The sequence below is a fragment of the Choloepus didactylus genome, chromosome 9 (genome assembly GCF_015220235.1).
Source record: "Choloepus didactylus isolate mChoDid1 chromosome 9, mChoDid1.pri, whole genome shotgun sequence".
In the NCBI taxonomy this organism is placed as follows: Eukaryota; Metazoa; Chordata; class Mammalia; order Pilosa; family Megalonychidae; genus Choloepus; species Choloepus didactylus.
The window spans coordinates 134,742,664-134,768,298 of record NC_051315.1 but is presented as its reverse complement, the minus strand read 5'-3'; the positions used below and the strand labels follow the sequence as shown (position 1 = coordinate 134,768,298).

General features: G+C 60.3%; 2 protein-coding genes across 4 annotated transcripts in view; both read left to right on the top strand.

Annotated features, from left to right (window-relative positions):
• LOC119544039 (high density lipoprotein binding protein) overlaps positions 1-9,440 on the top strand; it is an 88,065-nt gene extending 78,625 nt beyond the window's left edge. For all 3 annotated transcript variants that reach the window (XM_037849060.1, XM_037849059.1, XM_037849061.1), the window contains exons 18-28: positions 1,658-1,879; positions 1,978-2,196; positions 2,451-2,589; positions 3,807-3,961; positions 4,964-5,068; positions 6,098-6,232; positions 7,308-7,451; positions 7,860-8,045; positions 8,484-8,600; positions 8,679-8,807; positions 8,959-9,440. In XM_037849060.1, coding sequence (XP_037704988.1) covers positions 1,658-1,879; positions 1,978-2,196; positions 2,451-2,589; positions 3,807-3,961; positions 4,964-5,068; positions 6,098-6,232; positions 7,308-7,451; positions 7,860-8,045; positions 8,484-8,600; positions 8,679-8,807; positions 8,959-9,045 — 1,638 coding nt within the window. In that variant the 3' untranslated portion in view covers positions 9,046-9,440. The remainder of the gene's footprint in view (positions 1-1,657; positions 1,880-1,977; positions 2,197-2,450; positions 2,590-3,806; positions 3,962-4,963; positions 5,069-6,097; positions 6,233-7,307; positions 7,452-7,859; positions 8,046-8,483; positions 8,601-8,678; positions 8,808-8,958) is intronic.
• A 1,643-nt stretch (positions 9,441-11,083) lies between these two features.
• LOC119544775 lies at positions 11,084-13,889 on the top strand. The gene is made up of 2 exons (XM_037850313.1): positions 11,084-11,798; positions 12,554-13,889. Exons 1-2 carry the CDS (start codon positions 11,164-11,166, stop codon positions 12,621-12,623), a joined length of 705 nt encoding a protein of 234 aa, XP_037706241.1. The 5' UTR covers positions 11,084-11,163; the 3' UTR covers positions 12,624-13,889.
• Positions 13,890-25,635: the final 11,746 nt, after the last annotated feature.

The following is a 25,635-nucleotide window of genomic DNA, read 5'->3' as shown; positions in this document are numbered from 1 at the left end:
TTCTGACCTGGCAGCATGATGCCTTAACACTGCAGCCTTATATGCATCTCGAAGTCAGGCGTTGTGAGTCCTTCGGGTTTGCTTATAAAAAATGATTTTGGCTGTTATGGATCCTTGGCTTCCCATCAGCATTTTGGAATCAATTTGTCAGTTTCTAGAACACAGAACCCCATTGGTGAAGACTGACATCTCAGCAATTACTGAATCTTCTGGTCTGTATCTCCCCATATTTTCAGGTTGTCTTTGAGTTTTCATTTCATGTAAAGTTTTATTACTGTTGTACATGGTAGTTTTTATTCCAGTTTCCAGTTGTGTATTGTTAGTGTGTAGAAACACATTTGATTTTTAGATATTGACCTTACTTGTGCGCCCACACTGTATGCTTGTGTTAGTTCTAGTAGCATTTTACAGACTTTTGTAAGTTTTCTAAATAGAAAATCAAGTTGTTTGCAGATAGGCAGTTTTGTTTTTTTCTTCCCAGTCTGTGTGCCTCTTATTTCACTTTGTCCTCTCGCATCACGGAGGCTCCTCGTGTGGACAGCTTGCTGAGAGCAGATGTTGAAGATGGCGTCCGCTGTGGGTCTCTCCTTGCTCTTCATCAGGTTGAGGGGCCCCTTCTGTTTTGAGTCTGCTGGATTTGGGTTTGGGTTTGGGTTGGGTTTGGTTCCCCCAGAAAGGATGTCAGATTTTGTCAAGTCCTTTTTCTGTACCCGCTGAGGAGACGACATGGATTCTCTTTTCTGGTTTATGTTGAACCAGCCTTGCTTGCCTTTCTGCAGCGCGCTCCCCCTGGTTGTGCTGCGCCAGCCTTTCACCGTGTGCTGGGGTGGATCTGGTGCTCTGTGTGTGTTTGTCCGAAGAGTCCAAGATTCCCACCATGGCTTTGTGCCCTCTCAGTTACTTAGTACTCCACGTGTTGGCAGGTGCTTTCTTTTCTTTTCCTTTGTGTTCTTTAGTGATTGTGGGCCAGATTCAAGGCCCGGAGGAAGGAGAGAGAAGAACGCGTTCTGTGAGTTAAGCTGGAGCTGGTGTGTCCCTGTGGCAGCCTCCCCAGGGACTGGGCCTTGGTTTCTGGGTGTCATGCAGGGCCTTACAGTCATGGGAGGCCTCTGGGGGCACGTCTGTAACTGTGGCCTTGGTCAGCTGGGCCTCTTGAAGCTCGCAGATTTGGGCATTCCTTCCGATGTGCGTGGCGGAGGGATGGGGTGGTGTTAGGAGAATCAGAAAGGGCCCTGCGCTCGTTTCTATCACCCCTGGAAGGAAAGGAGGCAGGACTGCCTGTGGGGACTACCTTTTGTGTATGTGAAGTATTTCATGTAAGAGAAATCGTACGATATCTGCCCTTTTGCGTTGGGCTCATTTCACTCAGCGTGATGTCTTCACTGCTCATTGTGTTGTTGCGTGTGTCGGAACGGCGCTCCTTTCTGCTGTTAGGTGATGTTCTGTTGCACGCGTGTCCCCCGTTTTGTTTGCCGTCTGCCTGTGGACGGTGCGCAGCCTCTTCTCCGTGGTGCTGTTTGGGTTAGGCTGCGGTTAGCGCCGTCAGAGCAGGCCAGGCCCACACAGGAGCGTTGGTGGCTATGTGAGGAGAGTGCCACCTGCACTGCTGGCCAGGTTGGTGGGCCTCAGGCTGACGGGTGTTGGGTGGCTCCCACAGCAAACCAACAGCTTCACGGTTGACGTCCGCGCCAAGCCGGAGTACCACAAGTTCCTCATCGGCAAGGGCGGGGGCAGAATCCGCAAGGTACGGGACAGCACCGGTGCCCGCGTCATCTTTCCGACGGCCGAGGACAGGGACCAGGACCTGATCACCATCATCGGGAAGGAGGACGCGGTCAGGGAGGCGCAGAGGGAGCTCGAGGCACTGGTCCAGAACCTGGTGAGGCTCGGCTCCCGGGGCCGGCGGGGAGGGTGCCCTCCCTGCATGGCCCCTGCCCGGCCGGCTGACGGCTTCTTCCCCACGTGCTCCCGTCGCAGGACAACGTGGTTGAAGACTCCATGCTGGTGGACCCCAGACACCACCGCCACTTTGTCATCCGGCGAGGCCAGGTCTTGCGGGAGATTGCAGAGGAGTACGGCGGTGTGATGGTTAGCTTCCCGCGCTCCGGCACCCAGAGCGACAGGGTCACCCTCAAGGGTGCCAAGGACTGTGTGGAAGCCGCCAAGAAGCGCATCCAGGAGATCATCACGGACCTGGTACGCGCCCGCCCCGCTCTGGGGACGGGAGACGGCAGCCCTGTCTGTGCGGACAGGTTCTCAGGTTTCTCGGAGTGTTTGGGGAAACCTTTCCAACAGAGTTCTTAGGGATTGCGTCTCCCCTGTGGCCTTGCCCACCCCTTCTTCCTCCATTGGGCAGTGAAGGTCTCCTCCACCAGGTGGCTGGAAGGACTGAAGGGGGGCGGTGTGAGAGCCGAGGGCTCACTTCCTTTCCTCCCTTGTGCATCCCTCAGGAAGCTCAGGTGACGATCGAATGTGCTATACCCCAGAAATTCCATCGCTCCGTCATGGGCCCCAAAGGGTCCAGGATCCAGCAGATTACTCGGGATTACAGCGTTCAGATCAAGTTCCCAGACAGAGAGGAGAACCCAGGTAGGTGGCTTGGTTCTTCCTGAGAAGCAGGAGGGGTGGGAGGCCTTTTTCCCACTGTCTCACCAGGTGTTTCCAGGGCCCAGCTCCTGCTGAGGCGTCACCCAGCTCCCACCACCCGGCCTGGCGGGACGGGGCCTAGGGCCCTCCTGGGGAGCTGGGGGGGCTGTCGGCTGTGCCACATGGGGACCCGTGTCGTTCGAGTGCCATAGGGACTGGCAGGCCAGCGACAAGGTTGGAGCAGCACGGAGCTTGCCGGGCCTCACCCTGAAGCCCCTGGGTCCTCTTGTTTCCCGTGGGATGATTTGCATTACAGCTGTCACTTTCGGGTCTCACACTTGAATAGTTATTTGAACTTATTTTGATGATTTCACACTTGAAGAAAAATTATGAGCAATGGTTATAAAGAACATTTCTGCATGCCCATTATCCACAATCACCCTTTGCCACCACCCACCTGCTTCTTTGCACTCTCGTTCTTTCTGAGTCAGTCGAGGGTGATTTGCAGAGACCGTCTTTGCTCTAAGTGGGTGTCTCCTGGGAGCAGAGAAACTCCCTGATATGTGCTTTTAAGTAATTTGCAGTTCGCGTTCATACTTGGCCAGTTCCAAGAGCTTCCCCCCAGGCCCCGCCCAGCCTAGGACCTGGCCCGCCCCAGCCGCCCACTATCCAGGCCCTGCCGCTGCTCACTCACCCAACGCCGTGGGGACCCGGGTCCCATCACTCCCTAAACGATGCTTCTGTGCCCTTTGCTGCATCCCTGCACTCTGGGCTTTCCTTATTTCTTGAACTTTCCCCCGTTCTCTCTCCTAAATCTCTTGAAAGCCCCTTCCCGCCACCCTCGTCCCAGCTGCCCCTCAGGTGGGGAGCTGCGCTGCACGTGGTCTTTCTCGCCTTGCTTTGCAGATGCTCAGTGGGCCCCTCCTATGTCCGCCTCAGGGAGAGACCCCCGCAGCCTCATTTTAAAGTGAGAAGCTGGGCGTGTGTGCAGCATTACTGTGCACTGCAGAGCTTCCGTGCCTGGAGCCATCCGTGGCTTGCTGTGTGCACGTTGTCTCGTCTGTCTCCCAGCCACGCCGAACTCCCCAGGCACATGCGGGTCTGTCCCTGCCCTCTTTCCTGAGCCCTCTTTCCCGTGCGGCTCGTCGTAGGCGCTTAGTAAACGCTTCAGCTCGGATCTCGCGGTGGCTGTGATGCGCTGCTTTCCCCTCTTCTCCTAGTTCATGGCGTCGAGCTGGCTGTCCAGGAGAACGGGGACGAGCCTGGGGAGGGGCGCGACGCCAAGGAGGCCGACCCCAGCTCCCCTCGGAGGTGCGACATCATTGTCATCTCTGGCCGGAAGGAGAAGTGTGAGGCCGCCAAGGAGGCCCTTGAGGTGTGTGCAGCCCCTGCCCTGGCCCAGGTGGCACTGTGGGGCAGGGTGGGCCTGAAGAAGGGCTGGGCAGTAGCCCCCCAAGGTGCCCGGGCACATTCTGCGGGTGGTTGGGTGGCTCTCATCGTTTGTCCTGCAACCCGAGTTCCTCGGCCTCTTCCTGCGGGCAGGGGTGTGGGGAGAGAGGGGCCTGCTGTCTGCCTGCCCCCTTCACGAGTCTGGCAGCTGTGCCCCGGCCCCACTGCCCAATTGCTCCCTGTCAGGCAGCCCCGTGGGCCCCGGTCATCCAGGCGTGGAGGGAGCATGGAGCAGGGGGTCTCCTGTGGGGCTGCGGCCTGTGGCCTTGGGTGCCCTCTGTGCAGCAGGACAGTGAGGCCTTCCCGGGCTCACCATGCAGGAGGCTGGGTCAGGGCAGTGAGTATTGACCTGGCGCTGTGTGGGCACGTTGTAGAGAGACAGACAAAGCCTGTGACGGGGGGTGGGTAGGTCACGATGGAGGTAAGGGGATCTCGGAAGGTGGCAGGTGGTCGGGGATGTGAGGGACAGAACATGTGAGCCAGCAGCCGGGAGGGTGCTCGTCCCTGCCCGCAGCCCTAGGGAGGCGTGTCCTGGAGCCTGGTGGCACCTCTGGGCTTTACACCCACCTTACGGAAAGGCGTCATGCCCCACGTTCCTTCCAAGGGGACCTGCTGCAATTCAGGAGAACAGGCCGGGGACAAGGGCCAAAAAGTTTTGTCCTCTGGCATTACCTAAACACTGGGCTCCGCCCCGTTTTCCCACGGTTCTCTGCCGTGCCAAGACCTGGGGGCTTTATGAGTCCTGGCTGAATGGCCGGAGGGTTACAGAAGGCACAGCGTCCCCCCACAGCAGCCCTCTCGCTGAGCTCTCTGCTGACCCACAAGGCCTCTGTGTCCATGCCAAGCCTCTGCCGTAGTGCCCAGCCCTCACAAGGAAGCCCGTTCCGGCTTCGCCCCGTCCCTCTGCCTGACCATCACTGTCCTGCAGGCACTGGTTCCTGTCACCATTGAAGTGGAGGTGCCCTTTGACCTGCACCGCTACATCATTGGGCAGAAAGGGAGTGGGATTCGCAAGATGATGGACGAGTTTGAGGTGAGGCCGTCTCAGGAAGGGCTCTGTCCCCTGGCTCTCTGAAGGCATTGCTGTCCTGCGCTCTGTGCCATGTCCTTTCTCGGAGTCCTGGGTGGGAGCCAAGCGCCTCGTGGCTGGGTGCTGCCTCGACACCTCTGGGCCAGTGGCACAGGGACCGTGGGCCGTGGGCCGCCTCTCGCCATCCAACCCAGCAGCCACTTCCCTGCCCTGCCCCCAGATAAAACGTTACAGGTGTATCTGAAGCTTAATTCTCACCTTGAGTATGCAAAATTCAAACTCCAGAAAATGCTTTTTTGTTTTATTCCTTTGTATTTTACAAGTACACAAACTAGGAGTTTGATTAAAGTTATATTACATATTTATTAAGACAAGGAGCTGTATTGAAAAAATAACTGGTTTTGCTTAAGGTGTACAGGAGAATGAACCATTGTACAGATTATCGCACATCTGAAACCACAGATGTGTAATCACTGTTAACGTAAACCAGGTGTATTTACCTGACTTTGGTCATAAATGTAGATTGAAAAACAAAAGTTGATTTTCCTTGTCACAGTACATGGTAGTTTGGTACGTTTAGAGCAAGCCAAAACCCCAGTGGCCCGAGAGCCTCCTTCTTTGGGTTAAATAAGCCTGAGATGTGTTTTTAAAAGCTTTTCTTTGTACACAAAGCTTCTTAGGAAAGTTGTGAACTCTTGTAACACTCGGCAAGGCCCGTGGGGCAGGTCTGGCTCCTCGACGCAGCGGTGGCCTCCGTGGGCAGGGGGCTGTGGTGCCGTTGGGGGTCTCGCCGGGCCTGGGGTGGGGGTGTCACACTGCGCACTCCTTCCCTGTAACTTCCTGCCCCCCAGGTGGGCTCCACCCCTCGCTGCTGGAGCCGTAGTCGGGTCTGTGGCTGCTGCTCGGGTCGGACAGAGGGATGGGACTTCCTAGCTTGCCTCGGCGGGGGCAGAGCGACGCGTTCCTCCTCTGCTTGGCGGGGTGGCCTGGGCCCACGTGCGGGGCTAAGGCAGGTGTGCCCGTGCCCTGCAGGTGAACATCCAGGTGCCCGCCCCTGAGCTGCAGTCCGACGTCATTGCCATCACCGGCCTGGCTGCCAACCTGGGCCGGGCCCGGGCCGGGCTCCTGGATCGGGTGAAGGAGCTGCAGGCAGAGCAGGAGGACCGGGTGAGTGCGGGCACGGGGCCAGCCGTGGTTCCCGCCGTGCTTGCGCCTCAGAACCGCAGGGGAGGTTTATGTCTCCCGGAGCCCCGGCTGCACCGCAGACCTGTCACCTGGGAGCTGGCCGGGGAGCGGGTGCGGTCAGGTCCTGGGGGTGCTGGGGGTGGCCGGCCTCCCTCGGCAGCCGCAGCATGAAGAGCCGTGTTCTCTTGTCGATAAGGAAGTGACTCGTTTTCGTACGACAGCCTTCCAGGTTCCTTGGCAGTTCCTTGTAAGACAAGTTAGAAGAGGCACCTCAGACTCTCACGTGGGGGCGACGGTTGGGGGGCCTGGGGCTTGTTGCCAAGAGAGCCTGCCTCAGCTCGTCCGCAGAGGTCCAGGCTGGGCCCTGGGGGCCTCCGCTGACCCGTGTGGGGTCACTGCCTGCTGACGAGCGTGTTTTCCTGCTTGTCAAGTCGGGTGGGAGCGCCACTCACCTCCCTGGAAGAGCCGACATGGAGACCCTGGGGTCGTGTGCTGTGTGGGGACATGTTTGAAAACTCAAGACACCACTACCGATTGTGCCTGGGGTGACTGAATTCTCCGCTGACAGGAATCGCTCTTCTTCATGTCGGCAGCAGGGTTTGGTGGCAGAGGGGGCCTGTGGCCTGTCTGTACCCCCCTAATGTGCTCCCAGGGCTGAGGGGCTGCACCCCGCCCTCAGCACCTGGGCTGTTCTCCCCTCCTCGCCCGAGGACACCGTCCAGACATGGGCTTACACTCAGGCACCACACGGCCCGTTCAGGCCGAGCTTGTCGCCGCGGTCGCCACTGCTGAGGGACTCGCACTGCACGGGGGCTGGGCGTGCCCTCCGCTTCTCATGACTGGCCAGGGGTTGCAGGTGGCTGGGGGGTGTTGACCGCTCTGGGCCACGGGGTGGGGAAGGCACTGCTGGGGGGAAGAGCAGCGATGTGGCCTGGTCTCTGAGGTAACACGTGAGACCCCAAGCCTGGGATGGATGGGGTGGGTGGGCCTGCTGTGGGTGAGAGGCCCCAGGCTGCCACATCCCGTCCTGCCTCATGCGCAGATGTCTCCTTTGCAGGCCTTAAGGAGTTTCAAGCTGAGCGTCTCTGTAGACCCCAGATACCACCCCAAGATCATTGGTCGGAAGGGGGCCGTGATCACCCAAATCCGCCTGGAGCACGACGTGAACATCCAGTTTCCTGACAAGGATGATGGGAACCAGGTGAGGACGTGGCAGGGGCAGCTGGGGTAGTGGCTCTTGGTGACCTTTGACCTAACTGGGAGCAGTGATAGGTGAAAGACGGTCTCATCACTGCTGGTGGAAGCTGGGGCCCCTCAGGTGCAGCTTTAAAAAGCCTCTGGCTGTGCCCGGGCCTCTCTGAGCCCCAGGGGAAGCCTTGTTTAGGGGTTCCTGGGGGACAGAACAGGTGTGGAGACACCAAACGTTCAGGTTTCTCTGGGGTCCCCGGCACTGCACCTGCTCCCCTGCCCACCCGCCTGGGCCCTGATGCCTCAGACAAAATGCACAGTCCCCTCACGGCCAGCGAGGCCACCAAGCACCCCACGGGCAGGGGCTCGTCCCCGGCCGGCTGGCCCTCCACCCACCCCTGGGCTCTTGGCTTCCCCTCAGCCCCAGGACCAGATCACCATCACAGGCTACGAGAAGAACACCGAGGCTGCCCGGGATGCCATCCTGAAGATCGTGGGCGAGCTGGAGCAGATGGTGTCCGAGGACGTCCCGCTGGACCACCGAGTCCACGCCCGCATCATCGGCGCCCGGGGCAAAGCCGTCCGCAAGGTCATGGACGAGTTCAAGGTGAGGGCCTGGGCCAGACACGCAGGTGGGTCCCTCCGTGGGAGCACACGCCCTCTGCCCAGCCCATGCGGGGCTGCCACCCCTCACCCTGCCCGTGGGACCCGCTGGGAGGCGGGGGCTCGCCTGCAAGGCGGCGAGGGGCTGGGGGTCAGGGGAGGGGCCGCTGTCTAGTTGGGGGTGCCCCTCCTGGGCTGTGGGGTCCGCGCGTGGATGGGTGCTGGGGCGTGGGGGCCTGGGCCTCCAGACGAGGAGGTGCTCTCGAGTCACTGATCGAGCTCGACGCGATGGAGGTGGCAACGTTCTCAAGGGAACAGCCCTGAAGGCAGAATTTTAGGTTTTCTCTGACTGGGAAGGGGCTGTCCCCAGCCACCCTTGTGGTGACCCTGTGGCCGAGTCCTGGGCAGCGCTGGCCGAGCCCGCTGAGTGTGCTCCTTCTAGGTGGACATCCGCTTCCCGCAGAGCGGAGCCCCAGACCCCAACTGCGTGACCGTGACCGGGCTCCCGGAGAACGTGGAGGAAGCCATCGACCACATCCTTAACCTGGAGGAGGAATATGTGAGTTTGGGGGTGGGGAGCAGGGCCCCCCACTAGGGTGGTGCCACGCAGCCTGGGCTGACCGCCCCGTGCCCACAGCTGGCAGATGTGGTGGACAACGAGGCACTGCAGGCCTACATGAAGCCCCCGGCCCACGAGGAGTCCAAGGCACCGTCTCGGGGCTTCGTGGTGAGGGACGCTCCCTGGACGGCCAGCGGCAGCGAGAAGGTGAGGGGCACTTCCTCTGCGCACTGCCCCCCAGGGACCCGGACTCCACCCTGGGGGCCCCACATCAGGCCTCCCTGGCACTGCCCCCCACCCCGAGTCTCCCAGCGGCACCGCTTGGGCCTCTGTTGAGGCCGTGCCCTCCTCCCCACAGGCTCCTGACATGAGCAGCTCTGAAGAGTTCCCCAGCTTCGGGGCACAAGTGGCCCCCAAGACTCTCCCCTGGGGCCCCAAACGATAATGATCAAAAAGCAGCAAACGCTCCAGCCTGCTGACGATCCCACACCACGGTTTGTTCCATCTGAGCGGCGGCTGGAGCCTGGTCCCCTGACGCCCGTCCCCGTCCCGAGGTCCCGTGGTGAAGCCGCCGCGCCCGGCTCTGCGCCAGCTCTCGGCCTGGTCGGGTGCTGGGGCCCTCCCCGGCTGCCCCCCACTCCGGGACAGGCTCTTGCTGTTTTAAACACTAAGCAAAGGTAACGGAACATTTCATAATAAAACAGCTCAGACTTTCTGAGCTTCCGGGTCCACCCGCATGCATCTGACCTTCCTTACGAGAGTCCGCAGCCATGGCGAGGCGTCCACTTCCTGTGTCGTGACCTCAGGAAATAAATTCCCTTGACTTTATAAAAGCCAAAACGTTTGCCCTCTTCCTTCTCCCGCCTCCCTTTCCTTCTCTCTGCCTGTTGGCCCAGACCTTCCTGCCTGGAGGGCCAGCAGGTTTCTCCCACTGCCAGACGCCCACTTAGCACCGAGTGTGGGGTGGGGAGGGGGACCAGCCTCTGGGCAGCGGGAGGCCCTGGGTGCCGTATTGCACTGGGTCCAGAGGAGAGAAGAGCCCCCCAGTGCCCACTGTGGCCCCTCGGGAGGAGGGCCGGACGGCAGAACTGGGCGAGGGAGCCCACGCGGGGGGCAGGGGTGGTCGGGGGCTGCAGAGAGACCCTTCAGTGAGGGCCACGAGCCTTTAAGCAACAGCTCGGCTTTTTTTTGTAAACCACCTTCAGCTCGCTCATGCTTGCTCTCTCTGTCGGAATGCTCTGTGCACACTTGCCTTCTTTCTACCTCAGAGCTGGCGTGGCAGTGGCGCGTGCTTTAGTTCATGCCGTCCCCGCACACAGGCTCTTGGTTTCGGGGTTTGGGTTGCTCGTGTGTGTCGTGGCTCTGGGGCGGGGCGCTGTCTGCGGCAGCGGGAGGTTGGCATGGCCGGGGTGCACACACCCACCCCACCCCTGGCTGGGTCTCCTCTGCGTCCAGGCTGTGGAAGCCTCTGGCGGTCACGCTTGGCCACTCGGAGAAGCACCCAGGGCCGGGTGGGGCCGTGCTAGTGTGGGGGTCGCCCTGGTCCACCCCCCACCCATCTCCCTCTCTCCCTCGGAGGTGACGGATCCCTCACAAGCTCTCCCGTCCCAGACACTTGGTTCCTGGAGAAGCTGCCGAACCTCCCAGTCCCTCTCCAGCGTTAGAAACTCAAGCTTGGGCGTTTGGACTCGGAGATTCCTGACCTGACCCCAGTTGCCTCGGCAGGTTCCGTTCGCTCAGGTCCCCTCAGCTGTGCCCGCTGGCAGGCGCCGCAGGTTGGGGTAGGAGACGTGCTGCGCCCACCAGGCCAGGCAGAGCTGCAGGGGGCACGGGTTGGCGCCTCCTTGCCCTTCTCCAGCCTGGAGGGGAGGGGGCCTCTTGCCTCTTCTCTGTCTCAAGACTGCTGGAGCCTCTTCGTGAGCCACTTCCCTCCCCTGCCCTCCAGCCCCTTCCCGCTCCTGCCCCTTCTCCAGCGTGCAGGCCCCACCCCCACGTCTCCGCTTCCCCGTCTCCGCTTCCCCGCACCATTCGGGGCTCCCGTGCTCTTCTTTTCTGGTTGTTAGGAAAGGTGTGAAGTGACTGCACCCGGCCTCCTGGCCCTGCGGCCTCGGCTGTGGGGGGCCCAGGCGGGGTGTGAGCGGCCTCTTCGTGGAATGTTCCCCACACCGCAAGTCTCCAGGCTGCAGCCCATCCCTTGGCCTTGACTGGCATTTGGAGACGATATGCAACCATGTAAAGGCTCATCAATACAATGACGCTGAAATTTTATAAATTCTAAAATAAAACCAGAAACGTACCTGGCATGCTGGGGCATCTTTTCTCAGGTGGGTTGCAGTGCTGTGGAGGCAGGTGTGCGTTTGGCTCCTGGGTGCGCTCACTGCTTCTCGTCCCTGTGTAGCTCTCCCAGTGCACGAGGTGGTGGCTCTCACCTCTGTTAGCTGCCCCGGGGAGGGCCCGCGGGACATACATGGTCCCGGGACTCCTCGCTGCCCAGACTGGGACACATGGGAGCAGAGTTTTTCAGTGAAACCGGCTGTTTTCCTCTGTGCGGGCTGCACCTGCTATGCCTCGAGGTTCGAGGCCTTCGCTCGCTCACTCCCGCCTGTCACAGGAGCCGCACGTCGCAGAAGTGCACCGGTCCCAGCCCACGGGGGGCTCCTGCCCATTGGCCCCTGGCAGGTCACAAGCACGGGCCGCTCCTGGCCACACTGAGCTTGGGGGAGAAGGGCTCGTGGGAGGAACGCCTGTCACCCCGAGAGACGGGAGGCTGGACCCAGCTGGGACGAGGCCCAGTGCCTGTTGGGGCACCGTGTTTCCCCCAGCACCTGCGGTTAAGACGGTGCTAGTCCCGACAGCCAAAACCAAAGCAGTGGCAGGAGGGCCGCTGTGGCGTCTGTTCAGGGAGGGGAGCGCCTGCCACCCTGCGCTGGGCGTCCAGCCTCGGGCCCTGGGGGTGGGCTGCGTCTGCTTCTGGCGGCGACGCTCACTGCTCGGGAAGATCCCCGCGCTGACTGCTGCGCGGAACTGGGATTCGAACTCGGGCCCTGCAGCCTGGTGCCCGTCTCACCTCTGCTGCAGGAGCCCTCCACAAAGGACAGCGCCCGTCAGAGAAGAGCACGAGGCCCCCGAGAAATGCGATCGGCCACGCTCCAGCCTCTCGGCCGGCCTAGCCGCTGGTAGAGGCGCTGCCTGGGGCAGGTGAGGGTGGTTTTTAAATGGCAGAAGGAGGCGCCAGTGGGCACTTCCCTGGGCAGCCCGTGGCAGGAGGAGGGCCCTGCGGAGACAGTGTGACGGCCCAGGCACCAAGGCCGAGCCAGGCGACACAGCGGCTGGGGGTGGCGGGGAGAGGTCCAAGGCCGTGTCCCCAGTTCTGAAAGCAGCTCTTGTAAGCGAGGGGGATCCTTGAGGGGAGGCACTGGGTCTTACAGAACACACTTGCTTCCATTTCTGAAATGTGAGCTCTTGTTCTGTGACTGTGCCCGTGTGCCTGGTGCCATGCAGGCCCCGGGAGGCTGAACTGCAGGCAGCGTTTGGGGGTGAGCACGGGCCGGGGGCTGCTGTCTGGGGAGGGCCAGCAGGGGAGCTGCAGCATGCTGCTGATGGGGGACAGGCGGTGGCGTCAGGAGCCACGGGCCACCAGGCCAAGAGCACTGGAAGGGCGTGAGACAGCCGCCACGGAGGATGGGGGTGTGCTGACCAGAAAAGTCGGGGTACACCATCGGGGTGGGGTATGGCCTCCTGGCAGTGCCACTGCTCAGGGACAGGCACAGCAAAGCCAGTGGCCAGTCCCCTGGGGGTACAGAGGGAGCCTGGGTGGAGGGGGAGGAGGCGGGTGGTGGCGATGAGGCGAGGGGGTCATGGGCGGGGCCTGGGGCAGGGGTGCCCTGAGCAGCAAGGGGGACCAGGGTGTTGGAAAACTGAGTCAAGTTTGTAGGTTATAGCGTTTTATTCAGAACACCAGAAGTTTGCTGCACAGAAGACGCCAGATCACTTGTAGAAGTGGAAGCAGGTTCAAGCTTCTAGAGACAACAGATGATTTTTGTCAACATAGAAGGGAAGTTGGCTCTGTCCGACTTGCGGGGCAGGTTGAGAGCAGGTGGGCCTTGTTCTATATTGGGTAAATGTGAGTGGGGGGGTGTTGGCTGGCTGGGTCGGCCACCTTGGTGGGGATTTCAAATATTAAAAGACATCGAGAGGAAACTCGAGAGAGAGCTCCAAGAGGAAGTGGGGCACAGGTCTCGGCTCTGAGGGGTGCCCAGGGCTTTGTAGGAATGAAGGGGAAAGCATGGCGAGTGGCGTGAGCTCCGGCTGGCGGCGGCGGGGGGATGAGCCACGGGCCACGGCCAGGACCCGGGAGGCGAGTGAGCAGAGCAGGGGCAGCCGACGAGGGGTCTGCCGGTGGTCCCTAGGCCTGCGGGCCCAGGCTCCCCTCCGCCTGGCCCAGAGAGCGCCTGGGTCCACCAGAGGCAGGAGGGAAGGGCGACGTGGCTCGAGGGTTTTGCTCTCCGGGCGGCGGGGGCGACGCCGGGCTGGGAGCAGGCAGCGCAGGGCCGAGGGGCTGGGCCTCACCTCGTTCTCAGCCAGCACCCGCTTGGCCGGGTAGTGCTCGCGCTTCACCTTGATCTCCACGGACTCCAGGATGTCAGGTACCAGGAGGTCGAGGACGCGGCCGATGGAGAACACCACGTGCTGGAAGCCGCCTTCCTCGGCCGGGTGCAGCCCTGGGTGCAGGTGGGGTCGGCGAGCAGCAGCGCCGAGGGGCCTCCTGGGGACGGAGCCCGGGCAGAGGCTGCGGGGACCTGCTCTCTCGTCATGCTCTGACCACACGCACCTCAAACACGACAACGAAGGCCAGGCGTGCGTCCAGGAGGTTCCGGTGGGTCCGGGAAAAGTGCCCGTCATCGTCCCAGAAAGCCCGGTACCTGCTGGAGACGGGCACCTCGGGAATCAGCCCTTCCGAGCTTTCCCACATTCCCAACCAGGCTAGTTCTGGGAACAAAAGATCCTCTTCCGACATTTTAGCAGCCCGTAAAACTCCAGTCCAGCGCCAGCAGCTGAGTTGGCAGTGCGGGGGCGGAGGACCGGACAGCTTGGCCCCTGCCCCTGCCCCTGGGGGGAGGATGGCGCAGGCAGGTGGGGCCACCTCGGTGACCAGGGTCCTGGAGCGGGAGCCGCTGGCCCTGGGGCACTTGTGCTGGGAGCGAGGCCTCCATCCCAAGGGCAGTGGGGCTCAGAATCAAAGCAAAAGGAAGCCGAGACCAAAGGGGGAAGAGGCAACAAAATAAGGTTCCTGTGGCTGAGAAATTTCAAATAGTCAGTGGTTGTTCTGGAGGTTACCCCATGCAAGCTTCACCTAGATATACCAAGTGGCCACAGTATGATAGGCCCAAGTAGTCCCCAAAACCTTAAATAATATTCAGGTCCCTATCTGAGACTCTATAAAAGTTTCACTAAGTTTATTCTTCAGAAACTTAAATCCTCCAAAGAACTCCTATGCCAGCTAAGTCCCAAAACCCAGAAGCAACAGCCTCTTCAAGAACATCAACCAGATGGGTCCCCTCTGCTCATCAACTTGGCACCCCTTTTCAACATGACCAAGTTAGGGGGTCACTGCCTAGACATCCCTAAAGATCAGAAAGCGATTAAACTAGAGGAAGGGGCATCAACAGACAAGATGGAATTTAACAAAGGATTATGAACACTGAATCTTCATATAATTATCTTTTTCTTAGTTGCTAGGGTATTAGAACAGCTAGAAGGAAAGAACTGAATAATGGTGGAATGGTAACAACATTCTTTGAAATTTGCTCTACAGCTACTTATTAAATTGTAACTTGAAAGATCACCTTGTATGTATCACAATAATGAAATAACTGAAACTATGTAACAACATTTTTGGAAATTTCCTATATAACTACTTGTTCAGTTGTACTCTGAAAGTTACTACATTTTGCATATATGTTGTTTCACAATAAGGAAATAACTGAAACTGCGGAACTGTGACCCATAACATTCTTTGAAATTTGCTCTCTACTTGTTAAATTGCACTTGGAAAGTTATCATTTCTATGTAGATGTTACATTCCACAATAAAAAATGATATTAAAAAAAAAAGGAAGCCTAAGAAGTAGGCCAGGGCTCCAGGGCGCTCTCCGGGGGACACGGCTGACCCGGAAGGGAGCCCGGGAGGGGCGCCGCAGCCTCGGGGGGCTTGTACCCCAGAGCCCCGGGAGGGGGCGGCACAGCCACGGCGCCGCAGCTCAGGCCCTGTGAACGCGGAGGGGACCCGGGACTGTTCAATCGCGTGCTAAAAAGGCAAAAAACAACAAATCCCTTCCCCCGAAAGAGGGCCTCAAATAATTTCAAATAATTTTTATAGTCAATATTTGGCCTATAAGGAAGATAAAAGGGCCCACAGGAAGTCAAAATGTGATCAAAAACCGCAAGAAGCAACAAGTAACAGAAAGAGACGCACCAAAGTGCATTTCTCTGACCACGTTTGGGTCCCCGTCGTGGACGACAGGAGGGAGCCACTATGGGCCGTCTCCCCTGGGATTACAATTTAAAACGCTTGCAAAATGCAAAAGTGCCTGAGGACCCTGAAAAGTTAGCAAAAGCTGGCGGCTTGTGGAGGGGAGTCAAGACTGGGAGAAGTGCCCCCCTTCTCTTTGAGGCTTTGTCCCGAGGGGAGCCGCAGTGCGGGGTGCAGCTCCAGGGGAGCCCCATCTTTCTGGCCAGAGAAAAGGGCCCCTCCAGGCCGGAGAGGAGCGCGCTGGACCCGCAACTCGGCGTATAAATCCGTGCAGCTCCCAAGCTCGCCTCCGGTCTGCGGATATTCAGGACAGAAACATCAGCCCCGCAATAGCGCTGAAACAGCCGGGATCCGACCAGTTCCCACGGGTGGCAAAGCAGCCCCTGGAGCCCCCGAGCCTCCGGGCCCACCCTGCACACGACCCCTCAGTGCAGCAGCGGCCACGGGCCTGCCTGGCTCCCCGACACCGCCCGGGAGGGGGTTATGCCGACCCAGGGCAGCGGCCATGGCCTGAGCATCCAGCCAGGAAAATGCCTTACGGACAGCAGGACTGTTAAAAGAGCTCCAGGCTGGGGTCCTGCCCTTTGGGAAAAAGCCCTGTGGGAATTTAAAGTTTAAGTTAAACTAGGACACGCCGGTGTACATTTTAAAAAAACGAACAGCACAGGGTCAGAGGGGGTTGAAGCCACAGGTAAACACCCGAGGGACGGTGGCCAGGCCGCGGCGGCGAGCAGCACCTTAGCTCCCAGCGAGCTGGCGTGGAGACAACAGTCCGAAATGCAAGGGGCCGGGGTGACGCCGCAGCATGGAGCTGGCAGGTAGACGACAGTGCGCCCCTACCGGGGCACCAGGAGGCTGTAACATGGTAACCAGGGTCAACACACTCAGGACTCGGTTTGCTTATCTGCTCACAGGAGCTGATGCTACTAAAGCAACCGGAGCACTGGAGCCAAAGCTACTAAGACAGTCTTGCCCACCGGGGCAGGTCTCTGATCAAGGGGCCTGGTTTACCAGACTCGATGGCCACATCGTGGAAAACTGGAATGGGTTTTAACAGCACCTGCTGAAAAGGTGACGGTAACGGCGGACAGCGCGTTTACGGGACGGTGCCTTCCATTCGAGGGCTCTCCTTGTGGAGGTGTCTCAGGTGCAGGCTTTCCTTTCCTCTCTCTGTCCCGTGAGCCCCAGGCCTGGTTTACACTCACCAGGGCCAGAAGCAGGAATTCTCCGCAAACAGGATACTCTGATAACACCTTAAACTTGACCTGTTTGGGTTCCTGCGGGGCACATGGGCTGCACTGTCCCACTCTCCCCCTTGGCCCCACTGGGCCCCACGGTGGCCAACGCTGTTTCATCCAGTGCAGGTGACAGTCGTATAAGTCTGGGCCCCGCAGATGACATCCCCCCACGGGCACCTTAAAACTGTGCCCGAGCCTGGACTCCAGGAGCCCTCGGTGAGATCAGCTGGGCCTTGCAGGCATTGTCCTCCCTTCCTACAATAAGCCCTAAATCAGCTCGGCCTTGCTGGAGTGCGTGGCCGTTGTGTCAGCCCTTGGCATCTTCTTGTATTTTTCTCATGTGGTAAAGAAGCTATTTTGTGACACTGAATTACATGTTGTAATCCATGGAAAGTGTTATCAGGGCCAACTTTGTGAGGAAAGAATAAAACAAATCTTGAAATTTGAAAATACAGTCATTGGGGAAAAACCCTCAAGGAATGGGAGAAACCCTCTGCCGAAGAGGGGCTGTGAGGATGGGGAGAGGCCGTGACAGGACCACCCTGATTGCCACAGAGGGTCAAAGGGGTGAGAACACGAACACCCCTCGAGAGACCTGGAGGAGGCCGGGGAGGCCTGAGCCTAAAGGGAAGACGAGCTGGAAGGGCCGGCGGAGCAGCATGGACGGAAGGAAGCAAGTGGAGGCACTTCCAGGATGGAAGACGTCACTAGGTCAAGGGTGCTTTCTGAGTCCCTGAGAAAATGTAGTGCCTTGACAGACAGTGAAGCAAACCAAAGAAAATGAGAAAAAATCTTAAATGCTACAAATGCTTCATCAACGAGAAGCCAGGTCACAAGAGAGTAATATTTCCAAAGCACCAAGGGAAAATAATTGTTAAGCTAGAATTTCATACCAGATATTTGAAGGACAAAAACACAATGAGATATTTTCACAAGTTTAGAAACTAAAAGAGTTTGCCAAACATCCTCACCGAAAGAATTATTAAGGATACACTTCAGTAAGAAGAAAAATGAACTGAGGGAAGGCAATGGGTATAAGAAACAACTGTAACCACAGAAGTTAATAAAACCAATAACTTTGATTAACAGGTGGCTAAAAATATTTTTTGTTTGTGTTTCTTAATAGTAAAACTAAAACTCTAAAGTAATAAGGTGGGATGATGATGCTGAGTAGCTGTCAGGGCACGTGACAGTCCTGGTCAAGCACAGCAAGAGCCGACAAAACTGAATTCCTTCAGGCCTTATGAGGAAAATGCAGAGGGAAGAACGTGTGCTAAATTAATTAAAAAGATAGCCCCTAAAATAGTAGTAGTAATAATAATAATAATAAAGACACCATCAGTTTCAAATGAGCAAGGAGAGAAAAAGAAACATGGAACACTTATCCCTCTGGGAAGGCAGGTGAAGAGGAATTAAAAGGAAAAAGCAAGATAAATAAAAGGCATAAAATAAGGCTGTAGAAATAACAACAAATATATCAATGGTAAAAGCCAATCTAAAAGAAAATCACTAAAAGAAATTTTTTTAATAATGCTTTTTGAATAGTTACAAAAACATTCTTAATCCAAAAGCATGCACAATGAAGTAAAGGGGGAAAAAACAGACAAAAGAAAATGTTAATAAGCTTACAGTAAGGATGAGAGGGTTACTACATGATAAAAATAATCATTTCACTAAGAAGATGTAATAAGTATGAACATACATGCAGGTAAGAACCTCAAAATACATAAAAGCAAAAACGGGCAGAACTATACGAAGAGACCCAGAGCTCTACATTCCTGGAAAGATTCTAACTCACTTCTATCAGAATCTGATCAAACAGGAATAAAGTGGATGAAAATTTAAAAACAATAAAATTTTAAGAAGCCCAACCCAATAGTTATCTGTAGAACCTTGCTCCAAAATTTAATAGAGAAAATGTTTCAAGTTTACTTGAAGCATAGGCAAAAAAAAACAAACGAAAAAAACATTTTGAACACATCATAAAGGAATCTTCAACACACGTGAATGATTTCCATCATGTTGACAAAACTCTCTGAGCTCCAAGCCATTAAACCAGAACCAATGACTGTTAAAAATAGTAAAAAGAAAACTCCACATTTGGGAACCTTCTCTTAAATAATTCAAAGATAAATAGGGAAATCACAGTTGAACCTAGGAAATATTTAGACATGAAGGACAATAAATGGAATCTGTCTTTTCAGGGTTGTGTTCAAGTCAATTTGAAGACGTCAATTCCTTCACTAAAACTCAAGAAAGGCTGAATAAAAATGAGTTAAGATTTCAACCCCAGAAGACCAGTCTTTTTCTTTTTCTCCAGAGGGCTGATTTTTAGAGAAAAGGCACAAATGAACCATATCGGGAAAGAAAATGGGGCCAAAACCACAGAACAGGGCAGCTTAAGAAATTCCTAAGAGCGGGTCTTGAGTTGGTTGCGTCGGTGCTTCTCGAGCACAGGGGAAAAGAGACTTTCGTGTAAACACTTTTCCGAAACGGGCCCGAGAAGACCCCGAAGCCCCGCGGCAGCCGCCCCGGGCGCGCCCCCGGCCGGGCCTCACCTGCAGGTGCGGGGGCGCGCGGAGGCGGGGGGGGGGGCGCGGAGGCGGGGGGGGGGCGCGCGAGGGTGGAGTCCACGAGGCCGCGCAGGTAGTAGGCGAAGGCCAGCAGGAAGGCCTGGGGGGGCGCGGCGCGGGCGGGGGGCCGGGCAGACCGACCCCAGGGGACCCCCATCCCCGGCACCCCACCCCCGGGCACCCTCCATCCTCGGGCACCCCCCATCCCGGGCACCCCCATCCCGGGCACCCTCCATCCTCGGGCACCCCCCATCCCGGGCACCCCCCACCCCCGGGCACCCCCCATCCCGGGCACCCCCATCCCGGGCACCGCAGACCCCCACCCCCGGGCACACCCCCATCCCGGGCACCCCCCACCCCCGGGACACCGCAGGCCCCCCCCGGGCACCCCCGTCCCGGGCACCGCGCCTCCAGCTGGAGCCCCCCACCCCCCCCGGTCCCCGCCCGCCCCGCGCCCCGGGCCTCCCCAGACGCCGACATCGCGCGCGTCCAGCCGCAGCTCCAGCCGGTTGCTGCGCAGCGCGAAGAGCGGCGCCCGCGGGCAGGCGGCGGCGAAGAGGGTCACGAAGCCGAACTGCAGCTCTGGGCGGCGGGGGTCGGTCACCGCCCGGGGCCCACCGCGCGCGGCCTCCCCGCTCTGGCCACCCCCGCGCCTGCTCTCCTCGTCCCCAGGGCCCCTGCCCCAGGAAGCTCCAGCGCCCTCTGACCCCAGGCCCGGGGTGCGGCCGCTCACAGCCCCCCGGGTTTGATGCTCCTGGAGGCCCTGGCCGGGACCCGTGGCCAGAGGGGCAGGTCCGGAACCCCGACACCGCTCACCGCTCTCCGCTCTCGGGGGCTCCCCGGCAGCAGCACAACCCTGCACAGTTCGTGCCCAGTGGGTCGGCCCCTCACGTGTCTCCCGGGAACTGTCCTCCCACCCCTGGAACCTGCACTAGTCGCACCCCCTTTTTGCTTTGGCTGCTGGGGAGCTCAACTCGGCTGCAGGCTCCGACGCAGCCCTTCTTAGATGATGTGTTATCTCAGGATGAGACCCCGACCCACACTTCCTGGGGCAGGGCAGATGGCCCGTCCCAGAGAGCCCCATCCACAGACCCCACGTCCCTCTCAGCCCCCTGTGCCCACGGTGCCCTCGGCCCACCTTTCGTGGGCGCCCCCACCCCAACCCCTGGCTTTCTTCCCTCCGTATCCTTTGCGGGCTCCATCAGGGACCCTCTCCCCATTCCTCACAGCTCCAGGCCGGCGCAGCGCAGGAGCTCCCGACAGGATACGGAGGCCAGAAGCCAGCCCAGGCCGAGCCCCCCAGCTGCCCGCGGCCCCTACCCATTTCGAGGTACTCGTCAAACAGCCCCTCCCAGGGCAGCAGCTCATAGTCGGCCTCCCAGGGGGCCTGGCAGGCCACCGCAGCCCCCGCCTTCCTCTTCCTGGGGCGCAGCCGGAGCCTCTGCCACCAGCTCTGCAGCCTCCTGGGGGTGGGCACAGAACCCAGATGGCCCCGGTGCTTCCCGGGGGCCCAGCCACAGGGTGGGTGCAGCGCGGGCCTCGACAGCCTCGTCATCCCTGGGGTGGGGTGCAGCCCCTTCTCCCCTCTCCCCGCAGCACCCGCAGGGAAAGCAGCATCGCTCCCTAAACCATGTGGGAAGTGGGCACATGGTCACGAGGTGCGGAGGGCCGGAGGGGCCTCATGGCTGTCACCACCGCCCGCTCTGCGGCCAGGGCAGGGCTGGCCATGGGCATGTCCCACTGCTCGCAGTGCCCGAGGGAGGGCACATGGGGCCTGGAGCTGCTGTCTGGGGCAGATCCCGGGTGAGGAGTGCCGAGGGAGGGCGTCCAGGAGGGCCCAGGTCTGCCTGGGGTGGGCATTTGGGAAAGTGACCCTGGTGAGGGCACCTGAGGCAGACTTGAGGCTGGGGATCGAGTCTGGGGTCCCAGGACTCCCCTACCTGTGCCCCCCCATCACCACCCCGTGCTGCAGCAGAGGCTGGGGACACGCAAGGGGCTCCAGTGGGATGGGTGGGTGTGGGGGTCAGGGCCTCCTCCCCCAGCCCCTGGCTGGTGCCAGAGACAGAGAGCCCTTGCCAGCCCAAGCAGCAGCCACAGGGGTGTCAAAGAGCCCATGGGGGCAGGGGGCTGGGGTGGATGTCCACACCACATGGCCGATCGCAGAGGTCCAGGAGTGGTGGGGCCTGGCTCCCCTGCGCTTCTGCCCAGGCTGGGGGCCGCCACCCCCAGTCACTCTGGAGCCCCAGGGTCACCGGACACCGCCCAGGGCTGGGGGTTGGCTCACGGGACTAAGAGCTCCTGCATGTTGTTGATGGCTTGCTTGCCCACCATGATGACCAGGAGCTCCTGTGCCAGCTCAACGAGGCAGCCTCCGGCCACACACTGCAACAGAGGGCTGCAGGCTCAGCTCAGGGGGAGCCCCCCGCCCTCCCGGATGCCTCGAAGGCAGTCCCCAGCCCTCCCTCCCCATTGCCAGCCTCATCCGAGCCCCAAGGGCCTGTGGGCAGATAGCTGGGAACAAACAGGGTGCCCCCGGCTGCACCTGATGGGGACAGTTTTCCTTTGGGGACCCACTTGGGGACATGTGGGGTTGACCCTGAGCCTCTGGCTCCAGGGAGGACCCAAGATGCAGGCCCCTCTGATTAGTGCGAGTCCTTTGATCTGATGTGGGCCTGGGGCTGACTGGAGCTCCCAGGCAAGCACATAGGGTGCTAAGCTGGAGGCCGTCTTCCCTGTCACTTGGGGAGAAAAGCAGTGCAACACTGTTCAGACACCTAGATCCAGCCATACCTGATCCCAGAGTCCTGAACTTCCAGTACTTGAGCCAAACTCCCTTTCTTGCTTGAGTCAATGTAAGTCAGGGACTTTTTCACGTATAACTGAAGCTGCCTGACCAATCCAGCTGGATGCTGTGGGCACACCCTGAGTTTGCACCCAGCCTGCCTGCCCCTGCTCTGTTGCCTGGGAAGCCTGTGCCCCTCTTGTGAGAGAGGAGAGGCCCTCTGGGTGTCCACACTGCAGGCAGCTGTGGGAAAGCCCTATTCTCCCTCCTCCTCGTCAGGAATGTGCTGAGGGTCTCTGTTCCAGTTTCCTAATGCTGCAGAATGCAAAACACCAGAAATGGATAGGCTTTGATAAAATGGGGGTTTATTTCGCTTCACAGTTACAGTCTTAAGGCCACAAAGCGTCCAAGGCAACACATCAGCAACCGGGCACCTTCACCTGAGGATGGCCAATGGCGTCCGGAAAACTTCTGCTAGCTAAGAAGGCAGCTGGCGTCTGCTCCAAAGCTCCGGCCTCAAAACGGCTTTCTCCCAGGACGCTCCTCTCTAGCAAGCTTGCACCTCCTCAAAACATCACTCCCAGCTGCACTCAGTGAGTTCCCTCGCTCTGAGTCAGCTCATTTATATGGCTCCACCGATCAAGGCCCACCCTGAATGGGCGGGGCCACGCCTCCATGGGAACATCCCATCAGAATCATCACCCACAGCTGGGTGGGGCACATTCCAAGCAAATCTAACCAGCACCAAAAACATCTGCCCCACACAAGACCACAAAGATAATGGCATTTGGGGGACACAATACATTCAAACCGGCACAGTCTCCCATCACGTGAAGGCTCAGCAGGTGTTGGGGACCCACCTGTGTCCCCATGGCCAGCCAGGGCCACCTGAAGAGGGTCCTGGACACACTCACACTGCCATTCTCTGCCTGGACTGGTTCTGAGGGTCCCACAGCACACCCCCGGCCTCTGCAGGGTCCCCCAAGAATGCCCACATCCCTGACTGGCACCTGAATGCCTGGGGTCTGCTTTGGCCGCCCCCGCCCCGCACTACACTGATTCTGCATCCTCCATCAAACCAACTTCCACGTTCTGGAAAGACAGGCTCCGCCGCCTCTCACAAGTGCAGGATCCACGAGCAGCGCCCTGGGGGCTGGGGCGGGGGGACCCCGGAGCAGCGGGGTGGGGGCCAAGCCCGGCACGACGCCCCCGCTGAGCCCCCGCGGCCCCGACTGCTCTCGGGCACCCGCGGGGTTAACTGGGGAGAGCGCGTCCTGGCTGCCGGGGCGCGGTTCCAAGTGGGGGTGTCTCGGGGCGGGGACAAGGCAGAGCCGCGGGGCGCACCCACCTCCTCGCTGCGGACGCCAAACACGGTGTGGTAGACGCCCGGGTACCCCACAAACCTGGCGGGAGACGGAGGCCCCTGAGCGCCTCCCGCCCGCCGGCCCGGGGCGCACCTGCCCTTGAAGAAGGCCACGTAGACGGGCGCCGGGTAGACGCTGACGAGCTGGAAGGGGAGCCCCTGGGGGGCGAAGGCGGCCTCGCACTGCGTCTGCGTCCGGTGCGTCTCCGCGCGGGGGCCGCTCAGTCCCGGGGCCCTGCACGGCCGCCTCCCGGGCTCCCCCCAGGCCAGAGTTCATTCCCAGGGGGCAGAGGCGCGGCTTCGGTGACCTCGGTCGGGAAGGAGGAGCGGGGACGCGGCAGGGGGGTGCGGGCGGGCTGGGGGCGCCGAAGGGGTATTGGGGGTCGAAAGGGGGGAAGCCCAGGCCCTGCAGCTGAGGGGCCCCCGGGCAGCTCCCGCCTGCGTCCTGGCCGAAGGGGACCCCCACCCACTTTTCAGCCCCTTGGTGCTTTGTGCCACATGAGACAGGTGGAACAATGGGGTGGTTAATTAGCACTGGCTGTTAGGAAATGAGGGGGGGATGGGAGGGCATGTCCGACAGTCGCCTGCCCTTGGGGATGTGCAGGCTGCGGGTCTGCGAGTCCCTGTGTGGGGCTCTGGGCCTGGCAGAGCCTTGCCCCCCACCCCAGCGAACCCACCTCTGGCCCCTGTGACCTCCCAGGCCACCCAGAGGGAGCCTTGGAGCCTTATTTTGGGGGAAGAGCTCAGACTTGGGGGGCCCTGCAGCTGTGAGGGGTGAGGTTGGTGAGCACGCCTGGTGTGAGGGGGGGCCTGGGGAGGCCCAAGGGAGGGGAGCTGTCGAGGCAGCCCCCACCCTCCCGCTGGACCCCTCCAGACTCTGTGCTGCCCGCCCCCATCCTCCCTCCGCCTAGAGGCCCAGGGCTGCACCCCCACCCCTCCCCTGCTGCCGGGAAGAGGGGTGTGGCCTGGGGGGACCAGGAAGGCCCAGTGACCCCCCCACCAGAGGAGAGCACTGTGTCACGAGAGGCCCCTCCCCCCAAACGTGCCCTGATGGTGTTCCCTGGGAACTGATCCCAGGTCACTGCAGTTTAAAGGGGACACCTGGGGAGGGCTGGGTGCGCCCGTCTGTGCACCCTCAGGCAGCGAGGGGCCACGTGGTCAGGTAAGGATGTCGCGTTCTGGCCGGGGGGGGGGGGGGGGTCCCAGAGTCAGCCCCGGCCCTCGCCCCTCACCCCATGTCGTCAGGACGCGCGCCAGGGCCACGTAGACCTTGGAGAGGACGAGGATGAAGAAGAGGTTCAGCACCGAGCCTGTAAGGCTGGCGACGCGGGAGGCCTGTGGGAGGGACGGGCTGGTGGCAGGGCGTGGGGGGCTCAGGACCCCTGACCCCCGGGAAGCGGGTGGCGCAGGCTCACCCAGGTTGCCAGCAGGGTGTTCTCCGCCCGGGACACCACAATGGCCATGGTGGCCTGGTACAGGATGACAGACCCCAGACACATGACCACCACGGCCACCTGCGGGGACAGGAGGACAGAGCCGGGGGGCCCCTTGGCCCTGGCCCCCAGCTGGGCTCCCCTGAGCTGTCTCCCCTCTGAGCGTTCTGGCTGGGAGGCTGGGGAGGGGTCCCCAGTGCTGGGGGCGGCACCGCGGGGAGCCCCTCCCGGAGCCCCCAGGCCTACAAGCCCGGCTCAGCTTCCTCCCTGGAGCCCAGGCTCACCAGGGCCTTCTGGGGGACACAGGGGCTTTGTGGGTATTAGCCAAAGCGTGAGGCCGCTGGGTCCCGGGAAAGGGGAGAAACTCCCAGCAAGAATGGAGGACTGGGGGGAGGGCGGGGAGGAGCAGCCGGGGCGCCCCGGGTGGGGGGCTGCCATCACCAGGAGCACCCTGGAGCCCGCCAGCACCCGGTGCGCGTGGCTGGTCGGGGGGGAGTGGGGCTCCTCCTCGCTGGTGATGGGGTCCACGGCCGGGTGGGGGCCTCTCCTGGAAGGGAGCCAGGGGCTCGGTGGGGGCCTCCCGGGGCCCGGGGCGCGCGGGGCACTGCTCACCTCGACATCCTCGTAGCCGGAGCAGCCCCAGCGGTGGGCCAGGGTCGTGCGCTTCCGCCTCCAGAGCCCCCGGGGCAGCACGGCCCAGCGCCGAGAACGAGCTGAGGAGGACGGGGCCGCCGTGGTCGAAGAGGCGGGCGGCCTGCGGGCGGTGGGGGCCCAGGGGCACTGCTGGGGCGCTCCTCGCCGACCTCCCCAAGGACCTGGAGCTGAGGCCACCCTGGGTGCGGGGGGCCCTGAAGCCAACGCCAGGTCCAGGCAAGCCCGGCTGTGTGTGTGTGTGTGTGCACGCGCGCGATTAGGGCAGCAGGCAAAAGGGCGGTGTGGGGCAGATTCTCCGGAAGGCTCCAGCGTGGCCACACCTCCATTTGGGATCCAGCCCCCCAAACTGGGAGAACGAACTCCTCCTGTTCTAAGCCGCCCAGTTTGTGGTCACTTGTTACAGCACCCCAGGCTGTGCAGACGGCTTCCCAGGAGCGGGTCCAAGGGTGCCGGGGATGCTG

Excerpts from the sequence above, each read along its gene's own strand:
- LOC119544775 (XM_037850313.1), top strand. The coding sequence starts at position 11,164 with ATGCCTCGAGGTTCGAGGCCTTCGCTCGCTCACTCCCGCCTGTCACAG. Across the intron at positions 11,799-12,553 it reads AGAGGCGCTGCCTGGGGCAG|AACACCAGAAGTTTGCTGCA; the intron begins GTGAGGGTGGTT and ends CGTTTTATTCAG.